This window comes from Mirounga leonina, unplaced genomic scaffold (genome assembly GCF_011800145.1).
Source record: "Mirounga leonina isolate KUSES-001 unplaced genomic scaffold, KU_Mleo_1.0 Mir_126, whole genome shotgun sequence".
Lineage (NCBI taxonomy): Eukaryota > Metazoa > Chordata > Mammalia > Carnivora > Phocidae > Mirounga > Mirounga leonina.
In genome coordinates this window covers 24,909,549-24,927,424 of record NW_023270314.1, presented here as the reverse complement: position 1 = coordinate 24,927,424, position 17,876 = coordinate 24,909,549, and the positions used below count along the sequence as shown (strand labels likewise).

Here is a 17,876-nt window from a genome sequence, read left to right as displayed (position 1 = left end):
TCTACGGAACACACGCCATCCCCATCCTGGCCTCATACTGGTCCAAGTCCAAGCTGCCTCAGCTGCCCCCACCTCTAGCCCTGTCCCTGCCCTATGGACTGGAAAGGGTCCCCCTGTCCAGGCCGTACCGATAAATACAGAAACTTCATCTTTATTGGCTGTATAAACATCTCTGGGCTGTACATACATTTCATACATCGTAGTGGAGGGCCAAAAGGGGGGACCCCAGCAACACAGCAGCTCACCCCCTTTCCCCAAGGCCCACCCACTCTGTGCAAACCAAGGCCAACAGCTCCTGCTCCCTCCCTCCCAGGAGAAGTCACTGTATGGGGAGGGGGTCAGGGGTCAAGGCCGTAGGAGACAGGAGGGCTTGGTGGGGTAGGACACATGTTAAGTGCTAGACTCCAACACTGAAGCGAAACAGGCAACTGGCACAGGCAGCAAGCTGGGGCCCGGGCGGGGGGGGGGGGTAGGCAGGGAAGTGGAGAGAAGGGCCAAGCTGCCCTCAGGGTTCACAACCACAGCTCTGGGGTCTTGCCCTCACCATGGCAGGAGAAACCTGCTCTGGAGTCTCTGCCTACAGCCCGGGGAACTGGGGACAAGGGTGCCACCAGGTATCCCAAGGATGGCAAGGAGGGAACAGGAGCCAAGACCCCAGCCCCCCTCACCGAGTAGCCCCTCTCTCCCTCCATTAAACACATAATGGACACCCACCTAAGTGCGTACAGCTGTGGGGGGCCAGAATCAGACTCTGTGGGACTATGTGGTGCCTGAGCCGGCGGTGAGGGAGAAAGCGGGCTCTCAGGGGAAAGAACAGAGACAGCAGTCAGTGGAAGGAGAGAGAAGGCCCGAGAGAGCCCCCCTAGCCCAGCCAGGGGGGATAACAGCAGCAACTGGTCCACACAATGAGGACAAAGAACAAAAAGAAGAGGCAAGGAGAAATACTATGGTAAACAGGGGAGGGGGCAGTCTCTACTCCATCCTCTGCAGAGCCTCATGCCCAAATAGCAGCTGAGACGGGTGCCCACTCCTCTCCACTCACACGGCCAGAGGGGAAAGGGGCGTGCGAGAGTCCACCAGCCAAAGCAAGTGGGACTCACCAATATAGCAACACCATTCTTTGGGCCTGCTCCTTTCCAACCAGGGACTTAGGCCCAGGACTGACTGATGATCGGGGTGGCACCAGGTCAGAAACGTGGGCACAGAGGGGCTTGGCAGGGGCCTGATCTGGGAGAGGCGGAGGGGCTACGTACTCCCTGGGGCCTGCTGGGTAAGCAAATCCTGGAAGGCAGGAACTGGGCACCTGGTTCTGCAAAGGGTGAGGAAAAGGAGACGGGGCAGGTCTAGGGGAGAAGCCCCTAGCCACTCAAGGGATGCAGATCCACTTTTACTTTCTCCCCACAGCTCAACATTCCAATGGTGGGGAAGAAACCCCCAGAAGGTACAACAGCATCCTTCTTCCCGATGATCTTGCCATTCCGAGTGAAGAAAACCTGGGGGTGGGGGCACGGAGAGGAGAAGGCTGACTCTGGCCTCCTCTGATGATGCTAGAGCCACACAGGCCTGAACTGCAAGCATTCCCAACTCCGAGAACCGCCGGAGGGGAGAGACTCAGGGTGATGTGGGAGGTGACCACAAGAGGGCGTCTGGAAACCAGCTCCCCAGCACAGTCCAGGCAGCGTTGTCCAGCACCTCGGAACACACCCACCACAGGCTTTCCCCTCTTCCCAGCTCTGGGGCTCTGGCTACAGTCCTATTCCCCACTAATGCCAGCCCCTGCCCAGACCCAGGAACCCTAGTCCAACCCCACAGCCTCCCCCACTTACCACCACCTTCTTGCCCTCATGCTCTTGCTCAATCTCTTCCCCATCTTCTTCCTCTTCCTCTTCCTCCTCTTCCTCTTCTCCCTCCTGGTGCAGGTACATGACATTCCGGACGTTCCGGACGGCTCGGGCAGTTGGGGACAGGATCACTGTGTCACAACTGTCATCACTGTCACCTAGGAGGGCAGGAAACCTGAGCTCCTGTGGTGCTGCCCCCACCGTCTGCCCGAGCAGCCTGGCTGGCCACCCCCACCCCACTCACCCTCACTGTCCAGAATGTAGTCCCGGGGGAACATGATTCCACAGCCCATAATGTCCCCTTTATAACAGCGTGGCCCGAAGGGGTCCCCCACACCACTGCCATGGAAGATCTTCCCGTCATCTGTCAGGGGGGAGGGGAGAAGAGAAGACACACACTTGAAGGAGGGGCTGACACTCTACCCCACCCCTCCAGAGAGGCCCCTGTTTCAAGCAGAATGCTTGCCCACCTCCCTCTCTGGCCCCGAGTAAGGGAGGGGGTCAAGGTGAAACAAAAATGGAGAGACAAGTAGAAAGAGGCCCCAGATTAAAAAAAAAAAAGGAGAGAGACACAATGTCTGTTCACACAAGGAGCTGAGGGGCAGACTCCCTCAGGGAGCTGGCGGAAGAGGGGAGAAAGGCCAAGAAGGGGATGGGGGTGACACCAGGAGCTCACAGCAACTCCTTTCTTAAGAAAACCCTAAAGGAAGTCAAGCCGACCAAAAAAAGAAAGTGCAGAATCTGCAAGAAGGGCGCAGAGGGAGCCAACTCAGAGGCCTGGAATGTCCAGTTTAGGCCCAGATTCCCCCGCCCCTGTTCGGCTCCCCTTGCTTTTCAGGCTGGGAGGAAAAACACAGACAAGGAGAAAGCACTACCGGCCTAGGGAGGGGGGATGAGACGGCAGCAGGGGAAAAGGCTCTCCAGCCGGACGCTGGAGGGGAGACCATTTGCGGGGGTTCAGGAAAATGGATGTCCCTGTGCCTGTACGTGCCCCACAGCCCTGGCAGCCCTGACTCACCTGCATGATAAGCCACAGAGCCTCTGCTCCAGCCAGGGTGTCTGTTTTTGGGATAATCCTGCACCAAGAAGGAAAAAGAAAACCTATGGTTTTCTATGGAAAGAGGGCAGGAGAGGGCATCTGAACCTTCAATCTTCTTAGACAGATGGCTGCTCACACCCCTGCGGCCTCCCACACCCTTCAGGCACGGGGAAGCAGGGGAAGCAGGGAAGGTGACCACGGCACTTGGCTTTCACAGCCGGGGCTGCAGGCTGCCCCCACCCCACCTTTAGGCCCAGTGTGCGTGGTGCAGTCACGACCCTCTACCTGGTCCTAGGGCATGGGGGGAGTCTGTACCCTCCCACAGCAAACACATACAACCATATCCTGTCCCGGGTTAAGACCCTCCCACCACAGCCCACCCACCTGTCCCCATCCCAAGAGCCCCAAAGCTGAGCAGCTCCACAGGTAAAAAGCCAGCACGAGTGCCCACCTTCCGGGCCAGCCCCAAGGCGATGTAGCATTTCTCTCCAGGGTCCACGATCTCCACCTCAAAGTAGTGGCTACGGGTGCTCAGTGGGTGCCGGGCCTGGGCCAGCCCCACGTCAACGATGCTCTTGCCCTTGCCCAAGTACTCCAGCAGCTGTGGGGGAAGAGCCAAGGGCAGTGGGTGGTGCGGAGGGCAGACGGACACCTGCCCTAGAAACCTGGTCCCAAGGCACTCCAGACCAGTTTCTGGGTCTGACAAAACCTCTGGCTGAAAGGGAAAGGTTCCTAGAGGCGCACCGTGGGCACCAACGTCCCAGGCAGGCATGAGAGAATGGGGAGGACCGGCGGGTCGCAAAGGTGGCGGCATGGGCCGGAGGACTGGCCCCGCACCCATCTGTCGCCTGAGCTGCAGATTCTCCTTGCTTTGGGGGAGAAGTGGGCAGCAGCCCAGGCGGCTGAGCACCATGGAGCACACTGGGGGGCTCTAAGCTATGGCCTCACTTCCCTGAATCACCCTGCTGGATGAGGCCTCCCCAGGGGCTCTGGGCGCAGAGAGAAGGAGCCATGAAGACTAGGCTGAGCGGACCCCTGGAGGGGCCTAATGGGGAGGACAGGAAGGGTACAGAGGCTGGGTGCTAGCTCCAGATGTCTGAGGGAGGGGAGACGAGCTCAAAAACCAATTCTGCCTGGGATGGACTACCATAATACCTCAAGGTCTGTTCTCCTTGGCTTCAGACAGAGCTGGGTCAGGGAGGTGCCAAGGGGAGCCAGGGAACCCAGAACGACCAGCTCTACTCCTCTGCTTAATGTGAGGGCCGGGAACAGGCGGGCTGAGCACATGAAGGCAAGCTTTCCTGTTCACAGCCCCTCACAGCTCTTGTAGAGCGGAGGGGTGTGTGGAGGTGGGGGGAGAGCGGAGGCGACTGATGGACTCTTGGGGCTCTTCAGCTCCAGAATGGCCCTGCCTGGGCATGATGGGGCGGCAACCCCCAAGCTGGGAGGATTTATTTATCAGTTGTCATGGTAACAGTGGGGTTATGACTCAACCCCATCCCCTCTCCCCACCCTCAGCATCACCTGGGAGTCCTTAATCCCTTTTTAATTAGCCAAACTGCCCCTCAAGACTTTATTCTACCCTCCTGCCCCTCCAGCCCTGAAGAAAACACTGCCTGGGGACATCCTCCACTTATCCCTGGCAAGCCTTTGGACGCTGGCCTCTCACCCCCAAAGAACTCCTGCCTGAACAGGAAAGGAATTAGGCTCGCCTGCACCAGTGTGGAAGCCTGCGTGTGTCTCCGGCAGAAGCAGGGCCTGCATCACCACCTTATTCAGAGGAACCGGAGGGACTGGATCCCCTTCTCAGCCTTGGATCCCCAAAGCTCTGCCACCTCAAGTCCATTCTCCCCCCCGCCTCCAAAAGAGTCCTGGAGGCAGGGGGAGATGACCAGGGGAAAAGCCAGAGCCGCATGGGCAACCTCCGATATCCACACCCAGGCTCTTTCCATTTCCTCCAGCCATGATCCTATATGTGTCGGGTTATGCTGCCTCTTTCATATTTACACCCCTAGCCCAAGTCTCCTCTGTTAGCTCCCACTGCTTTCTTTCCCCAGAATGGGGTCCCCGGCAGGCCACCTTCTGATTTACTCATTAAGGCCCACACTGCTGGAATTCCCCTCACGGTCCTGTGTTCTCTGCTCAGCCTGGCTTCCTCCTCTGCATTTCCCTGCAAGCGGGAGGGGTGGTGCCTGGTGCGCATCCGCTGGCGTACACTCCACCCAGTGCGAGCAGCCCCCGGCCCACCCTCTCCAGCCAGCATTGCAGAACTGGGTGGGGGACCCCACAGCTGCCCTTGACCCACTCCCTCCAACTGGCCTCGGCGTAGGAAACACAGTGTTCTCCACTTCCAGAGCCAAGAGACAGATGCTCCAGATCCCGATCCTTGGGAAAAACCCGCCCAACCATTCCCTCAGCCTCAGCCCTGCGGAGGGCAGCCGCTGCAGCCTTGTCTGTGGATAGGGTGGGGACGCTCCCTCCAGCTAAAAAGGTCAGGAGGATGAGGCACACGAGCGGTGGAGCTCTGCCACCCACTCCCCGGCCGGCACACCACTCAGACAGCCGGCTGACAGCTGGGAGGCTAGGTCCCCACAAATGCTGCCCTCCGCAAGAGAGGAACACCCGCCCCTCAGGGTGTAAGCCGCCCCAGTTCATCTGCTCCTGTCCAGTGAAGTCTCCCCGAGTGCTCAGAGCGAGTCCTCTGGAGCGTTCCCAGCACTTACAGGGGCAGGTGGGCACTATGGCCTCCAGACAGATTGTAGCTAGAGTTCACTCCTCCCCTCCTGAGACGGGGCTATTGGCAACCAAGAGCAGATAGGAGGTTTAGCCCCTGAGTTGCCAGACTCTCAACGCTGGTCCCTCAACCTGTGCCTCAGAAGCCTCTCAGAAAGAGAATCACACAGACCTGGGTTCCGATCCTAATTCCTGTTACTTATTAGCCACTGACTTTGAGCAAGTGACTTTCGCTAGTGGTCAGTACCTGTTCTGCCTTCCCCTAGATCAGGAAATGGGAGTTAGACCAGAACATACCAACACATCAATACTCCCTAAACATTAACAGTCCCCCACAGCTACAAAAGACTAGACCTGCCAGTCACAGAAGGAAACGACCCTTCATCTCAGCCCTTAACTCCAACTACAATGGCCCCTTAGGCTCCCAGAACTGGTCACAGTCCCCCCTAGGAGAGATAAGCACACCCCAGATTACTCTATCCCAACCCACCAGCTGTCCCCTTAGTGCTTCTCCTCCAACAATGCCCAATCAATAGGAATGCTCCCCTACATCTTTGGTGGGGGTAGGGGCACCCATTCCTTGGGGCTTTCAAGCCCCCGACTCCTGCACCTCCCCCCCACACCCCCAGAGCCTTGGGAGGCCAAACAGGTGGACTCGAGGGCACAGAGCAGAGGCCACAGCACCAGGTGCAGAGAGCCTCTTGCACTCCAACCCCCCACCGCATGCGCTTAGCGGTAGCGCCTTCCCCGCCTCTGCTCTCCTGCTGGTTCTCTCCTGCTGGTATCCACCCTCCTCCTCCTGCCAGCAGAGACCCTAATCCCTCTTGACAGGAGCAAGGGAGGGCTCAGTGCCTTGAGGGCCTAGAAGCAGCTGAAACAGGAACCCAGGACGTGCTCCCCACCAGCCAGCTCAGGCTCCAACACGGTCTCCTCCTGGGTTGGGTTGGGGGGGGGAGGACCCCTGGAGGGTGGGGCCTCATTCACCCCTCTTTGTGTACCAAAGCTGTTGCCCCGTCACTAAGGAGTTGTCAGAGGAGCTATGAGCAGGAAACAAAGACAGAATGAGTCTAATCCCCCAGCTTTACCCACTGCCCCCCACCCTCCACACATGACTTCACTTTGCAAGGCCTGGGGGCAGGGATGAGGTGAGGGGCAACACCCCCATCCCTGAGCAAAGACAGCAGCCACTCTTCAACACCCTCAGAGCTCTGCAAAGGGGGGACTCTTTGGGAGGGGAAACTGAGGCCACAGGACGCAGGGGGAAGAATTCCATTCAAGAAAGAGCCAGGTCTGTATACAAACAACTGTTGAAGCTAGGTAGTGGGTAGATGGGTGCTCACTGTACCATTTTTTCAACTTTTCTGTATGTTGGAAATTGTTCATAATGTAACGTTAGAGCCAAAAAAAGGGGGTCAGGAATTTGTTCTTCTTGGTGGGAAGAACCAGTGTGAAGGGGAGAGAGAGGTAACTGAGACTCCAAACTGAGAGAGAGGCCTAGAAGGCAAAGGGTCCCATGGCAGCCAGGTAAGCTCCCCTAGAAAGGCCAGGGCTAAGAGGGCTCGTCAGGAGACTCACAGGGCAAGTGGGAACCTAAGCCCAGAACTCCAGATTCATCTCATGAGAGGGGCCAGAAGGAGAGACGACGGGCTACAGGAGAGAGCTAGGGAAAAGGGCACAGCATGTATCCAGCAGTGGACAGGGCAGGGGCAACAGATCAAAGAATGAATATCTGGGCTTAGTCTTGCAGCTAATTCACTGTTTGACATTTGAATCGGTCTCTTTGCTTCTGTCTGGGGCTGTCTTTTCATCAGCCACACAACAAGAACAACTCTGGGAACACAAGGGCTGTCCCGATGACGAGGATGACTACGGGAGGGAGCTCCAAGCATCCTGGGTCTGGGCGCCAGGGATGCTACAGGTCCTACATGGCAGGTAACGGTCTCCGGCTCCGCACTGGGAAGCCCTGGACCAGATGGCGTCAGAGCCTCTCCCAAACCTTTATGGTTCTAAAAGGCACTCTACTGGAAATATCACCCAAGGCAGGAGAAACAGGCTCCAACCCACAACAAGAGGTCTGAGGCCCCGTGGAAAGGCTCCCCACAGAGGGGATGGAAAACAGGAAGACCAAAGAGGAGAAACAGCTGAGCCAGACATCTTTAGAAATGGGAGGTACAGGCGGGCCCCTAATGACCTCTCCCAGGCTCCTCCTGGGGAAACAACTCTGAGGGCTGGGTCAGAAATACACTGGATGGTCAGAAGAGACAAGAGGGAGCAGGGCAAGAGACAAGTGGGGATAGAAGAAACTGGGTAAGTCACCCTCATTTGGAAGATGGGGTAGAGGGCAAGAGGAGAAGAGAGGCAAATATCTATCAAGAGGCTCATGCCCCAGTCTGCCCCAGCGGAGCAGGTGCTCAGGGAAGAGTGTGCCCCACCCTGCTGGCAGTACCAGGCTGGGGTGAGGGTCTGAGAGAAGAGCCAAACTTCACGGCTTATGTCTAAGGAAGAAAAAATTCTCCAACGTGTGACCTGAGGGCATTGGGGGAGGGCAGAGAGGAAGGAAAGCTATTTATAAATGTCTACAGGACTCTACATCAATTAGAAAAGATTGCCTGGAAGGAGCTGGGGGCAGAGTGGGGACAGGTCCAGGCAGGGAAAGGATGCCAGGAAAACACTCTTGAGGAGAGGTTGGGGATGAGAGCTGGAACATCGCCCTGGCTCAGTCCCAAGTTCAACTCTATAGCTGTTGTCAAAATGATGGTGGAAGGGGGGAAAGAAAGGAAAGAGATGAGGGTCAAGGAGTGGGCATCTAAAGCCCCTGGCTTACAGCCACCGCCATCCTCAGACCCCAGGGCCAGAGGGGGTGCAGAATGTCAGAAGCAGCAGGAGGGCACACACTCTGCCATTTTCCTTGGATTTGACTCACCTTGAACTCCAGGATGGGGGGAGCCTTGCTCATAATCCACTCCCAACCCCCACTGTTTCTGTTTTGCTATCAAAGGCTGAGTTAAAAACAGCCTGAGTTGGGGTGAGAAGGCCAGAGGGTGGAGAAAAAGATTGAGCCAGGAGCAAGAGGGCAGCCGAGGGACAAGTCGAAGTGGGAGGCCCCAGCAGCCCACTGGAGGTCAGGGCCAGACCCCTGACTCAGCAGCCATTCACTCCCAACCCAGCATGAGGCACAGAGGGTAGAGTTGAAGAATTTCCCTCTCCCAAGGTCCATATACTCCTCAAGAAAGTTTCAAATCCAGGGAGAGACCAGAGCAGGTACAACGGGAAGATATATAAAAAAGCAAGATTTGGAGAGTCAAGGATTCTCACCGAATCTTCATCTGCCTGTGTTCTTGTCCTCTATTAAAATGTAGGGAGAAGACAGAAGACGTTGACATTCACACTTACTACAAAGAGATCTCAGAACCTTCCCCCACAGGAGTGGGACTTGTGACCACACATGCCCCACAGTGAATGGAGAGCGTGGGCCCGCTGAACTGGGATCAGGCCAAAAGGGGGATCCAGGCATCCCACCTCCAAATGAGCCCCAGCCTCTCAAAGGCACATGTGTAGGGCAGCAGAGGGTACCAAGTGCTGAAGGAACCAAAGAAGGCAAAGGAAAACCTAATACTGTGCTGAGAGTAAAGCAACTAACCTGAGTTCTCAGGGCCGGGGAAGGGAAGAAAGACAATCAGCACTACGGAGAACACAGACCTGGATTCAAAGAATCATGTCAAGGCCCCAAATTCCCATTTCCCAAAACCCTACAAGACACCGTCTTCATTCCCCATTCTAAGCAATTCAGACCCACTTATGTGGCCCACGGGTTTTCGGCGCAGCCCTCCCGGTCTGCCCACTCCCACCCAACCGCCTCACTCACAGTTCCGCAGACTCGGACATCGTGCAGCCGGCCCCACTCGTCCTCGTAACTGTCCACCATCATGACACTGTCATCCTCGCGGCCCAGCTCGGCGTTGAGGTGCAGCCGCACCTCCTCACCCAGAGAGTGCATGCCCACTGCTGGGAACAGTCCATCTGGGGACATGGGCATGATGGTGGAGCCCACCTGCAGGGGAGGGAGGGAGGGCTGGAGAGAGGGAGCTGATGCTGAGCTCCCTTTTCCATAGCTCACCTAATTCTCACGAGGGTACTTTTGAGAAGATGCGACACATAATTATCACACACACTGACAGACAGAAAAACAGAGGCACCGAAAAGTTGAAAAAGTGGCTATAAGGACTCCTGGCCAAGCAAAGTATCCAGAGAGCTAGAAGGCAAACACAAGTCTCTTGACCTGCTACCACCAAATGCTTCTGGCACGTGAGTGTGTTCTGGAGGAGGAAAGTGCGGAGGCACGGACGCTAAGGAAGGCCAAGCCCTGAGAAAGCCATCCTCCCAGGGTGGGAGAGGGAGCTGGATAGGAAAAGAGAGCTGGGGATCCCTCTCTTCTATTTGCTCTTCCCCATCCCTTCACCACTACTAGTCTCTCTCTGAAGAGGAAAGGAAAGAAGTGAAACAAGAAAATAACACACAGAAAGGACATATCCTCAAAGCCTTCAAGGCAAGGCTCCAAAGAGGACCTCCAGCTTATGCATCCAGGCCATAACCTCTCCCTCTCTTTTTCTGCTCAAAACCTTCCCCCACATCACCCGATCCTGTCCCCCACAATCTCTGCTCACCCCCCACTGCACTAACCTGCCCCTCTGCATCTACCATCTAGGCTAATGCCCCGGCTTCCCTGGGCAGGGGAAGTGGCTTCTCCTATATGCAGACTTTGGGAGAAGCTGAGGATGGCCTGAAGGAGGTGGGAACTAAGCCTAGGGGTCCCTGGGCAAGCCCCAGCCGGTAGGTTATTTTCATTCCCACAATTCCTCGGATGGCGTCAAGCCACTTAAATCCCACCCAGGATTTCCCACTCACCCGTTTCCCATTTTTGGTGAAAAAGATCTGGGCAGTCTGTACATCAAAGGACACAGGCTCAATGCCGCAGCCAATCCGGTCCCCGGAGTTGCACTTTGACCCAAACTGGCGGCCTTTGGCTCGGCCATTGTACAGCCTGTGGAAGGAGCGGCACAGACACAGGACCTGAGCCTGGCCTCCCAACTTCTCCCAGGCACTGACCCCTGGGGCCCCTCTCGCTGCTCCCACTCGGTGATGCATCTACCTGTCTCCACACATGAGCTCCACCCTCCCCTCTAAGTCTGCCAACCTCCAAGGCTTGCTATCAGGCCACCTTCCCGTTCTGATCATAAAGTCCATGAAAATACCCCAAGATAGGTAAAGGAATGGCAAAAGCCACCCACGGTAGTCCTTTGTATCTAAGGTCCCTAAATCCATAGGAAAGGGGTCAGGTTCCACAGGAAGCAACTCACTTGCCGTCATCAGCATGGTAGGCTACGGAGTCGGGCAACCAGCCGGGCTGGTGATCCAAGCTGTAGTACTGAGGGACCAGCCCCACAGCAATGGTGCCCCGGACCCCGCTGTCCACAATCGACACCTGGAGGGAGGACAGCAGGGCAGTTAGCAGGCACCAGAAATGGGATGAATTGCTGGGGGCCTGGGGAAGGGCAGTCAGACATCAAAGACTCAAAGAGGCTCAACGAGACAAAAAAACATGTGAATCAGAGAAAAGGGCACTCAGGGAAGAACTGGGGAGACTAGGGGCCTACTTTATATCATGATTACTCAGAAAATCATTTCCAAATTATGGAAAAAGATAGGAAATGGAGCAGAGGCTGGGCTCGGGTTAGCAGGTGGGAAAGGCCATCAGTCAGAGTCTGGGATATGTGTCAAAGTCTACCTAGCTGAGGGGCAGGAGAGCATAAGGGACAGGGTGACAGGACTAGGGCACCCGTCTCTCAGCTGAGGCACCATGCTATCCTGTGCCCTTTTCTCAGCCAAGTAGACAGCCCTGATGGAAAATTAAAAGGATCGGATCAAGAATCTAGTAAAAGAGCTCCCTGGAGCTTAACAAGCTCATCCCCTGCTCTACCCACCCACTGCCTTGATCACCTCAAAATAATTGCTGTCCTTGGTCAGAGGTCGAGAAGCCACGTAGCAGCCAACTTCACCGGAGTTTCCATGGTAACTGATGGAGGAATGAGGGGGGAGTCCATTAGCAGCCTAGCCCAGGAGTTGGGGGGAGGGCCTCAGCATCCCCCCCCACCCCCCCACCCTGTGAGGGCCAACACAGAGGAGAATCCACCAGGCCACACTTCAGGACATCTGCACAGACACCATCACAAGATACTTGAGATCACCCACCCCTCCCGCTGCCTCCAGCCAGGGTCCAACCCACACCACACCAACACAAGCCTGGTTCCATTTCCAGGGGGAAAAGAATGCAGAGTCTCCCTTAGTTGCCTAGTAGGGGGTCTCACAACCCTGTCTAAGCTCAATCCCTCATGCTACAGCTTCAGCCCTTTTCCTCTGGCTCTGTCCTCAGTGGGGCTGAAGAACAGCTGCTGGTCTCTATCCTCTATACCAAAGCCCTTCGTAGATTGGAAGACGGTTATTCAGTCCTCACTCCTCAGCTTTCTTGTCTCTAGGCTAAATAGCACTACTTCCTTCCCCCCTTCAGGGACAACTTTGTCAGAGAATTAGGCTCAGAAGGAGTCAGGGAGGGGGTTCAAGCCAGAAAAGAGAGAGAAAACAGACACACACACACACACCGGAGGGTTGGAAGGTGGTGGGCAGGATGCACTACAGAACTATCCTTCCCAAAACAGGAAATCCATTGCCTCTGAAATGGGCCACTCTCCACCAAACCCAACCCCTGAGACGCAGGCCGAGGAGATACAAACACCCCACACGCCCACTGGAGTCCTCTGAACAAGGCACTTGGGCAACTCAAGACACCCACAGCTTCCTATCTCTGACATGATTGTTTCCAACGTGGACCAGGACAGAGTGACCTGGAGACACAGGCAGAAGGGAGTGCGGGCTGCAGCAGCCCATACTGCTCCACTCAGAAAGGCCTCCAGGGTCAAAGGCCCTCCCAATGCAGTGCAGACAGTCCTCTGCCTCCAAAAAAGCCCTTTTTCATCTCTAAGATCTGGCACAGCAAGGAAAATGTGAAACCACTCCTCTGAACTTACCTCAAAGTGTCTCCATCTACAAGAATGTGCTTGAACCTCTCCTGGTATCGGAAAGCCCGGACCTCCCGAATCTCCCGGATCCTCCGGCGCCAATTCAGAAACCGGTAGTGCAGGTTGAGGTCATCCATCTTGTTCATGAGAACAAACCTGCCATGGGGAGAAGGGGACTGAGAAGGAAGCAGGGCCCTAAGCAAAGCAGCTCAGCCTGTTCGACCCAGAACGTGGACAGGGCACGGGACTCGAAGTCAGTCAACAATCCCCATCTGCATCCTTTCATTCGGCAAACATGTACTGAGCTCCTACTATGTGCACCGTTCTTGGTGCTAGGGATATAGCTGTGAACAAGATGGGTGGGATTCCTGTTCCCATAGCACTTCCATTCTGGGCATGACAGATGAGACACAGACCCGACAATGTTGGACAGTGGAAGAAACAGCAGAGTGGGGTGACACAGAATAATGGGGTAAAGTCTAAAGACTACTTTGTATCCAGTGGACAGAAGAGGCCACTCTGAGGTGACATCTGAGTTGAGAAGAGGCCAGGCACATGCCAAGCCCAAGAAAGAGTACTTCAGGCAGAGGGGACAGCCAGGACACAGGTCCTGGGGTGGAAAGAAGCAGCTATGGTAGAGGAATAGAAAGGCCAGGGTGGTTGGTGTGTAGGGAATGTGCGGGAAAATGTTCAAGAAGAGGATGGGACAAAGGCAGGGGCCACAGAGAGGCCCTACAAGGCCCTATAGGCCATGTTAAGGAGTTTCCATTTTATTGCAAGTGGGATGGGAAACCTCTGGAGAGTTTTAAGCTAAGAAATGAAAGGATTTTAAGGTTTATCAGATTTTTTTTTTTAAGATTGTATTTATTTATTTGACAGAGAGAGAGAGATAGCAAGGGCAGGAACACAAGCAGGGGGAGTGGGAGAGGGAGAAGCAGGCCTCCTGCGGGAGCAGGCAGCCCGATGCGGGGCTCGATCCCAGGATTCCAGGACCATGACCTGAGCCGAAGGCAGACGCCTTAACGACTGAGCCACCCAGGTGCCCCAGTTTATCAGATCTTAAAGATCATTCAGGCTGTTGGCTGGAGAACTGATCATGACAGAAGCAAAAGCAGAAGTGGTGAACAATTAAGTCAGAAGTTGATGCAGTAGCTCCAATGAGACATGGCATCCGTTAGCATGGTAGCAGTGAAGATGGAGAGGAGTAGAATGACCTGGGTATTTAAACCACCAACAATGCTAATGAATGGATGGATGGATGGATGGATGGATGGATGGATGGATGGATGGATTTATTTTTCCTGGAAGCCAAAAGTGAGAAAAACGGGAGGTAATTTTCTCTTCCCATCACCCCAAACACTGGTACAGGGGTTCCATCAAGGCGTGGCGGTGCCTTGCATACAGTAGGTGCTTAAATAAGCCTCAGCTGGGCTGAATTCAATCCTAAAGCGCCTGTTACACCCTGCTGCAGTAGCTGCAAGCCACCACGTGGCCCAGAAGGGTAGGCACCAGCGGGGCTGCGCTCCTCGCACGCGGCCAGGGCTCCACCCCAGATACTGGCCCCCAGACCTGGGGACATCTGCTCGCCCAGAACCGCACAGCCTTGGCACCCGCGAGTGGCAGCCGCACCGGGTCCCGCCTCCAGCCCGGGCACGGCCTGGTCGCTCAGACGAGACCCGGGGGCCCGGGGGTCTGGCTCGTCACCGCGACTTACGCGCAGTCTCCCCAGGCCCGGCACCGGGCCGAGGAGGGTCCCGATGCAAGAAGCCCCGTGACCGGGGAGCAGGCCCCGCCCCTGACCAGGGAGGCCTCCGCCCAGGACCCCCGCCTCCCGCCTCAAGCTCCGTGGAGACCCGAGGCCTCCGGGACCCCGCCCCCGATCCCCGCCTACCGGGGCCGCCGCGTCCTCCTCATCCATAGGCCTCTCAGCTCCGCACCCTAGCTCTTCGGCCGCCGCCACCACACACATCCGGGTCCCCGCCCTTCCTACGCTCCCCGAGGCCCGCCCCTCCCCACCCACCCCGGCCAATCTGCAGCGGCCCAGGACGACAGGCACCTGCAGGAGCCAATCGGAGGACGCAGGCAGGGGCGGGCGCGGCCCGGTGTACTGGGTACCTAGCGCAGGATAGGGGTGGTAAACCCGAGAGTCGGAGGGTGGGAGGTGGCGACGTGGCGGCGTGGACGCCGCACTGGGCGCCCTGGGCGCCCTGGGCGCTGACTGGGCTGTCTAGGGGCGGCTCCTGCGCGGGGCGGGGAGAAGGTCGCTGCGCACCTTCGGCGGACTGCCCGTCTTTCCTGAGCGCTCCTTCTGTGCCGGACGTGGCGCTGAGAGAAAGCTTCATAGGAATGTCCTTTTAATCCACTCAGCAACCTTCTGAAATGAATCTTGTTATTATGTCCTTTTTGCTGATGAGGATCCTGAGGCTGGCCTCCATAGCTCGTGCGCCTCACTGTTCCCACATGCTTTCTATTCTCCGGAGCCATGCTGTTACCGTGTGCTCTCCATTCCCCGGAGCTCCGTGTCATGTCCTCTTCCGCGGGTTCTGGGAACAGCCCATTCCCGGAGGAGAGAACTTCGGATGCAGAAGGCACAGTGGCATAAACGTCACGCTGTTCCGGAACGGAGGCTCTGGGTGTGACCTAAGGAAAGTTAGGCCGGAGTCATTATGTGAAGGGAAGAAGGATACTCACCTACTAAAGGGTGTTTAGGGCTGCCCGATCGCCTCCCATCACAAGATCTCTCTTCCAGATTCGAGGGTTTTCCCTCCTCTGCATTCTCATACCATGTCGTTTGCGCCTCATCGCTAGCACTTTTTACAACCTTTTATTATGTAAAAGTCACCTCTGTATATAGATCAGTCTCTGCTAGACTGTGATATCCTTCAGACCCTGGGCTTTATCCCATTCTTACAAACAGTTATTGTTACAAATGTTGGGTGGAATGGAAGCCATCATCTTGTATACCAAACGGCAGCCATTTGGCATGATGGAAATAGATGAGGGAAGTAAATGTAGATGGGAAATTGGGAAATCTGGATTAGAGCCTCAGGTCTGTCTGTGCCTGAGGTCAGGTCTTGGTGTTCTTACCCATAAAAAGAATTTTGAAGCATGTGGTCTCTCAGCTCCCTTCCAACCCCTGGATTGCATAAATCGAGTTACTCTCCCCAGCTCATCTCCAGCTCCTGTTTCCTTCATTGCTACTCTTTGACCTCCTCTTCCTGAGCTATGAAAATACCCCAAGCCTCAGCTCAGCTCTACCCAAAGGCAGCCAAAAAGCAACAGGCCAGGGCAGCCATCCCAATCCCACACAGGGTCTCCTGGCTCCCTCCAGGAACTAGCTAGTTAGTTCGGGCCTAAAATGGAGAGATGGCAGAAAAAGGTTTTCCAAAGTGTTACTGATGGTTGGTGATTCCACTCGAGATTTCCTCATCTTCAGGTCCCAGGTGTGGGGCTGACCCTTTTGGTGAATCCTCAATCTGTTGGCATTCTCAGGATTTAATTGGTAATTTGTACTTGATATCTAAATGTATTTGATCAAACAACTTTATTGAGATACAATCGACATACAATAAACCCGACATATTTAAGGTGTACAATTTGGTAAGTTATGTATACACCCATGAAAATATCACCACAGTCAAGATAGTGAACATACCATCATTTCCAAAAGTGTCTTTGTGCTCTTTTTGTAATCCCTCCCTTTCACTCTCTCATCCCCAAGAAACGACTAATCTGCTTTTTGTCACTAGTTCAGTTTGCCTTTTCTAAAATTTGACATAAATGAAATCACAGAATATATGCTCTTGCGGGGGGAGGAGTGTCTGGCTTCTTTTATTCAGCATAATTACTTTGAGATTCATCAATGGTGTGTCATGTATCAGTAGTTCATTCTGTTTTATTGCTGAGTAGTATGCTCCTGGGTAGCTATACCACAATTTGTTTATGATTCACCTGTTGATGGGTGGACATTTGGTGGTTTCCAATTTTGGGCTGTTACAAATAAAGCTGCTATGAATGTTCATGCCAAATCTTTGTATGGACATACCTTTCATTTTCTCTTGAGTAAACCCTAGGAGTGAATGGCTGGGCCACATGGTAGATGTATGCTTAATTTTTGAGAAATTGCCGAACTGTTTTCCAAAATGGTTGTATCATTTTAAATTCCTATCAGCAGTGTATGAATGTTCCGGTTGTCCCACATCCTTTCCAACACTGGTGTTGTCATTCTTTTTCATTGTAGCCATTCTAATAGGTATGTAGTGGTATTTCATTGTGGTTTTAATTTGCATTTCCGTTGTGACTAATGATATTGAAAATCTTTTCACGTGCGTATTTGTCATCTGTATATCTTCCCTGGCGAATCTTATTATTATACCTCCTTTATGTAGATGAAGATCCTGAGGCTGGCCTCCATAACTAATCCTAATAGGTCTACAATCAAGAGAGTGAACATGTCTGTGCAAGTCATTTGCCCAGTTTTAAAAATCGAGTGGCTTCACTTAATACTGCATTTTGAAAGGTCTTTATAGGGGCGCCTGGGTGGCTCAGTCGTTAAGCGTCTGCCTTCAGCTCAGGTCATGGTCCCAGGGTCCCAGGGTCCCAGGGTCCTGGGATCGAGCCCCGCATCGGGCTCCCTGCTCGGTGGGAAGCCTGCTTCTCCCTCTCCCACTCCCCCTGCTTATGTTCCTGTTCTTGCTATCTCTCTCTCTGTCAAATAAATAAATAAAATCTTAAAAAAAAAAGTTCTTTGTATATTCTGAATTCAAATCCTTCATAAGATATGTGATTTACATTTCTTCTAGTCTGTGTCTTATCATTTAACAGTGTCCTTCGAGAAGCCGAAGTTCTTAATCATGAAGATGTACAATTTATCAAGTTTTTAATTTATGAATCATGCTTTTGGTGTTCTATTTAAGAAATTTTTGCCTAACCCAAGGTCACAAAAATGTTCTCCTGTGTTTTTTTCTAGAAGTTTTATGGTTTTAGATTTTGCATTAATCTATAAACCATTAATAACAATTTTTTAAATTTTGAAACAATTTATACTTGTGTGTGGAATTCCACATGCCTTTCACCCAGCTTCCCTTAATGTTAACATCTTATATAACCATAGTATAATCATTGAAACCAGGATATTAACATTGGTATAAGACTGTTAAGTGATTTACAGACCTCATTCAGATATCACCT

At 54.1% G+C, this 17,876-nt stretch overlaps 1 protein-coding gene across 1 annotated transcript; it reads right to left on the bottom strand.

Annotated features, from left to right (window-relative positions):
* Positions 1-135: 135 nt before the first annotated feature.
* On the bottom strand, positions 136-14,672 carry SPRYD3 (SPRY domain containing 3). The gene is made up of 11 exons (XM_035002580.1): positions 14,578-14,672; positions 12,696-12,842; positions 11,611-11,686; positions 10,971-11,095; positions 10,519-10,654; positions 9,479-9,664; positions 3,332-3,481; positions 2,860-2,917; positions 2,086-2,205; positions 1,827-1,999; positions 136-1,493 (listed from the first exon to the last, which is right to left on the bottom strand). The coding sequence occupies exons 1-11, from the start codon at positions 14,598-14,600 to the stop codon at positions 1,359-1,361; spliced, it is 1,329 nt and encodes a 442-aa protein (XP_034858471.1). The 5' UTR covers positions 14,601-14,672; the 3' UTR covers positions 136-1,358.
* Between the last annotated feature and the right edge of the window lie 3,204 nt (positions 14,673-17,876).

Bases quoted from the DNA above. Each gene is read 5' to 3' on its own strand.
- SPRYD3 (XM_035002580.1), bottom strand. From the start codon at position 14,600: ATGAGGAGGACGCGGCGGCCCCG. The intron at 2,206-2,859 runs GTGAGTCAGGGC...CCCCCCTGACAG, and splicing joins CTCTGTGGCTTATCATGCAG to ATGACGGGAAGATCTTCCAT. The intron at 2,000-2,085 runs GTGAGTGGGGTG...CTGCCCTCCTAG, and splicing joins CTACATTCTGGACAGTGAGG to GTGACAGTGATGACAGTTGT.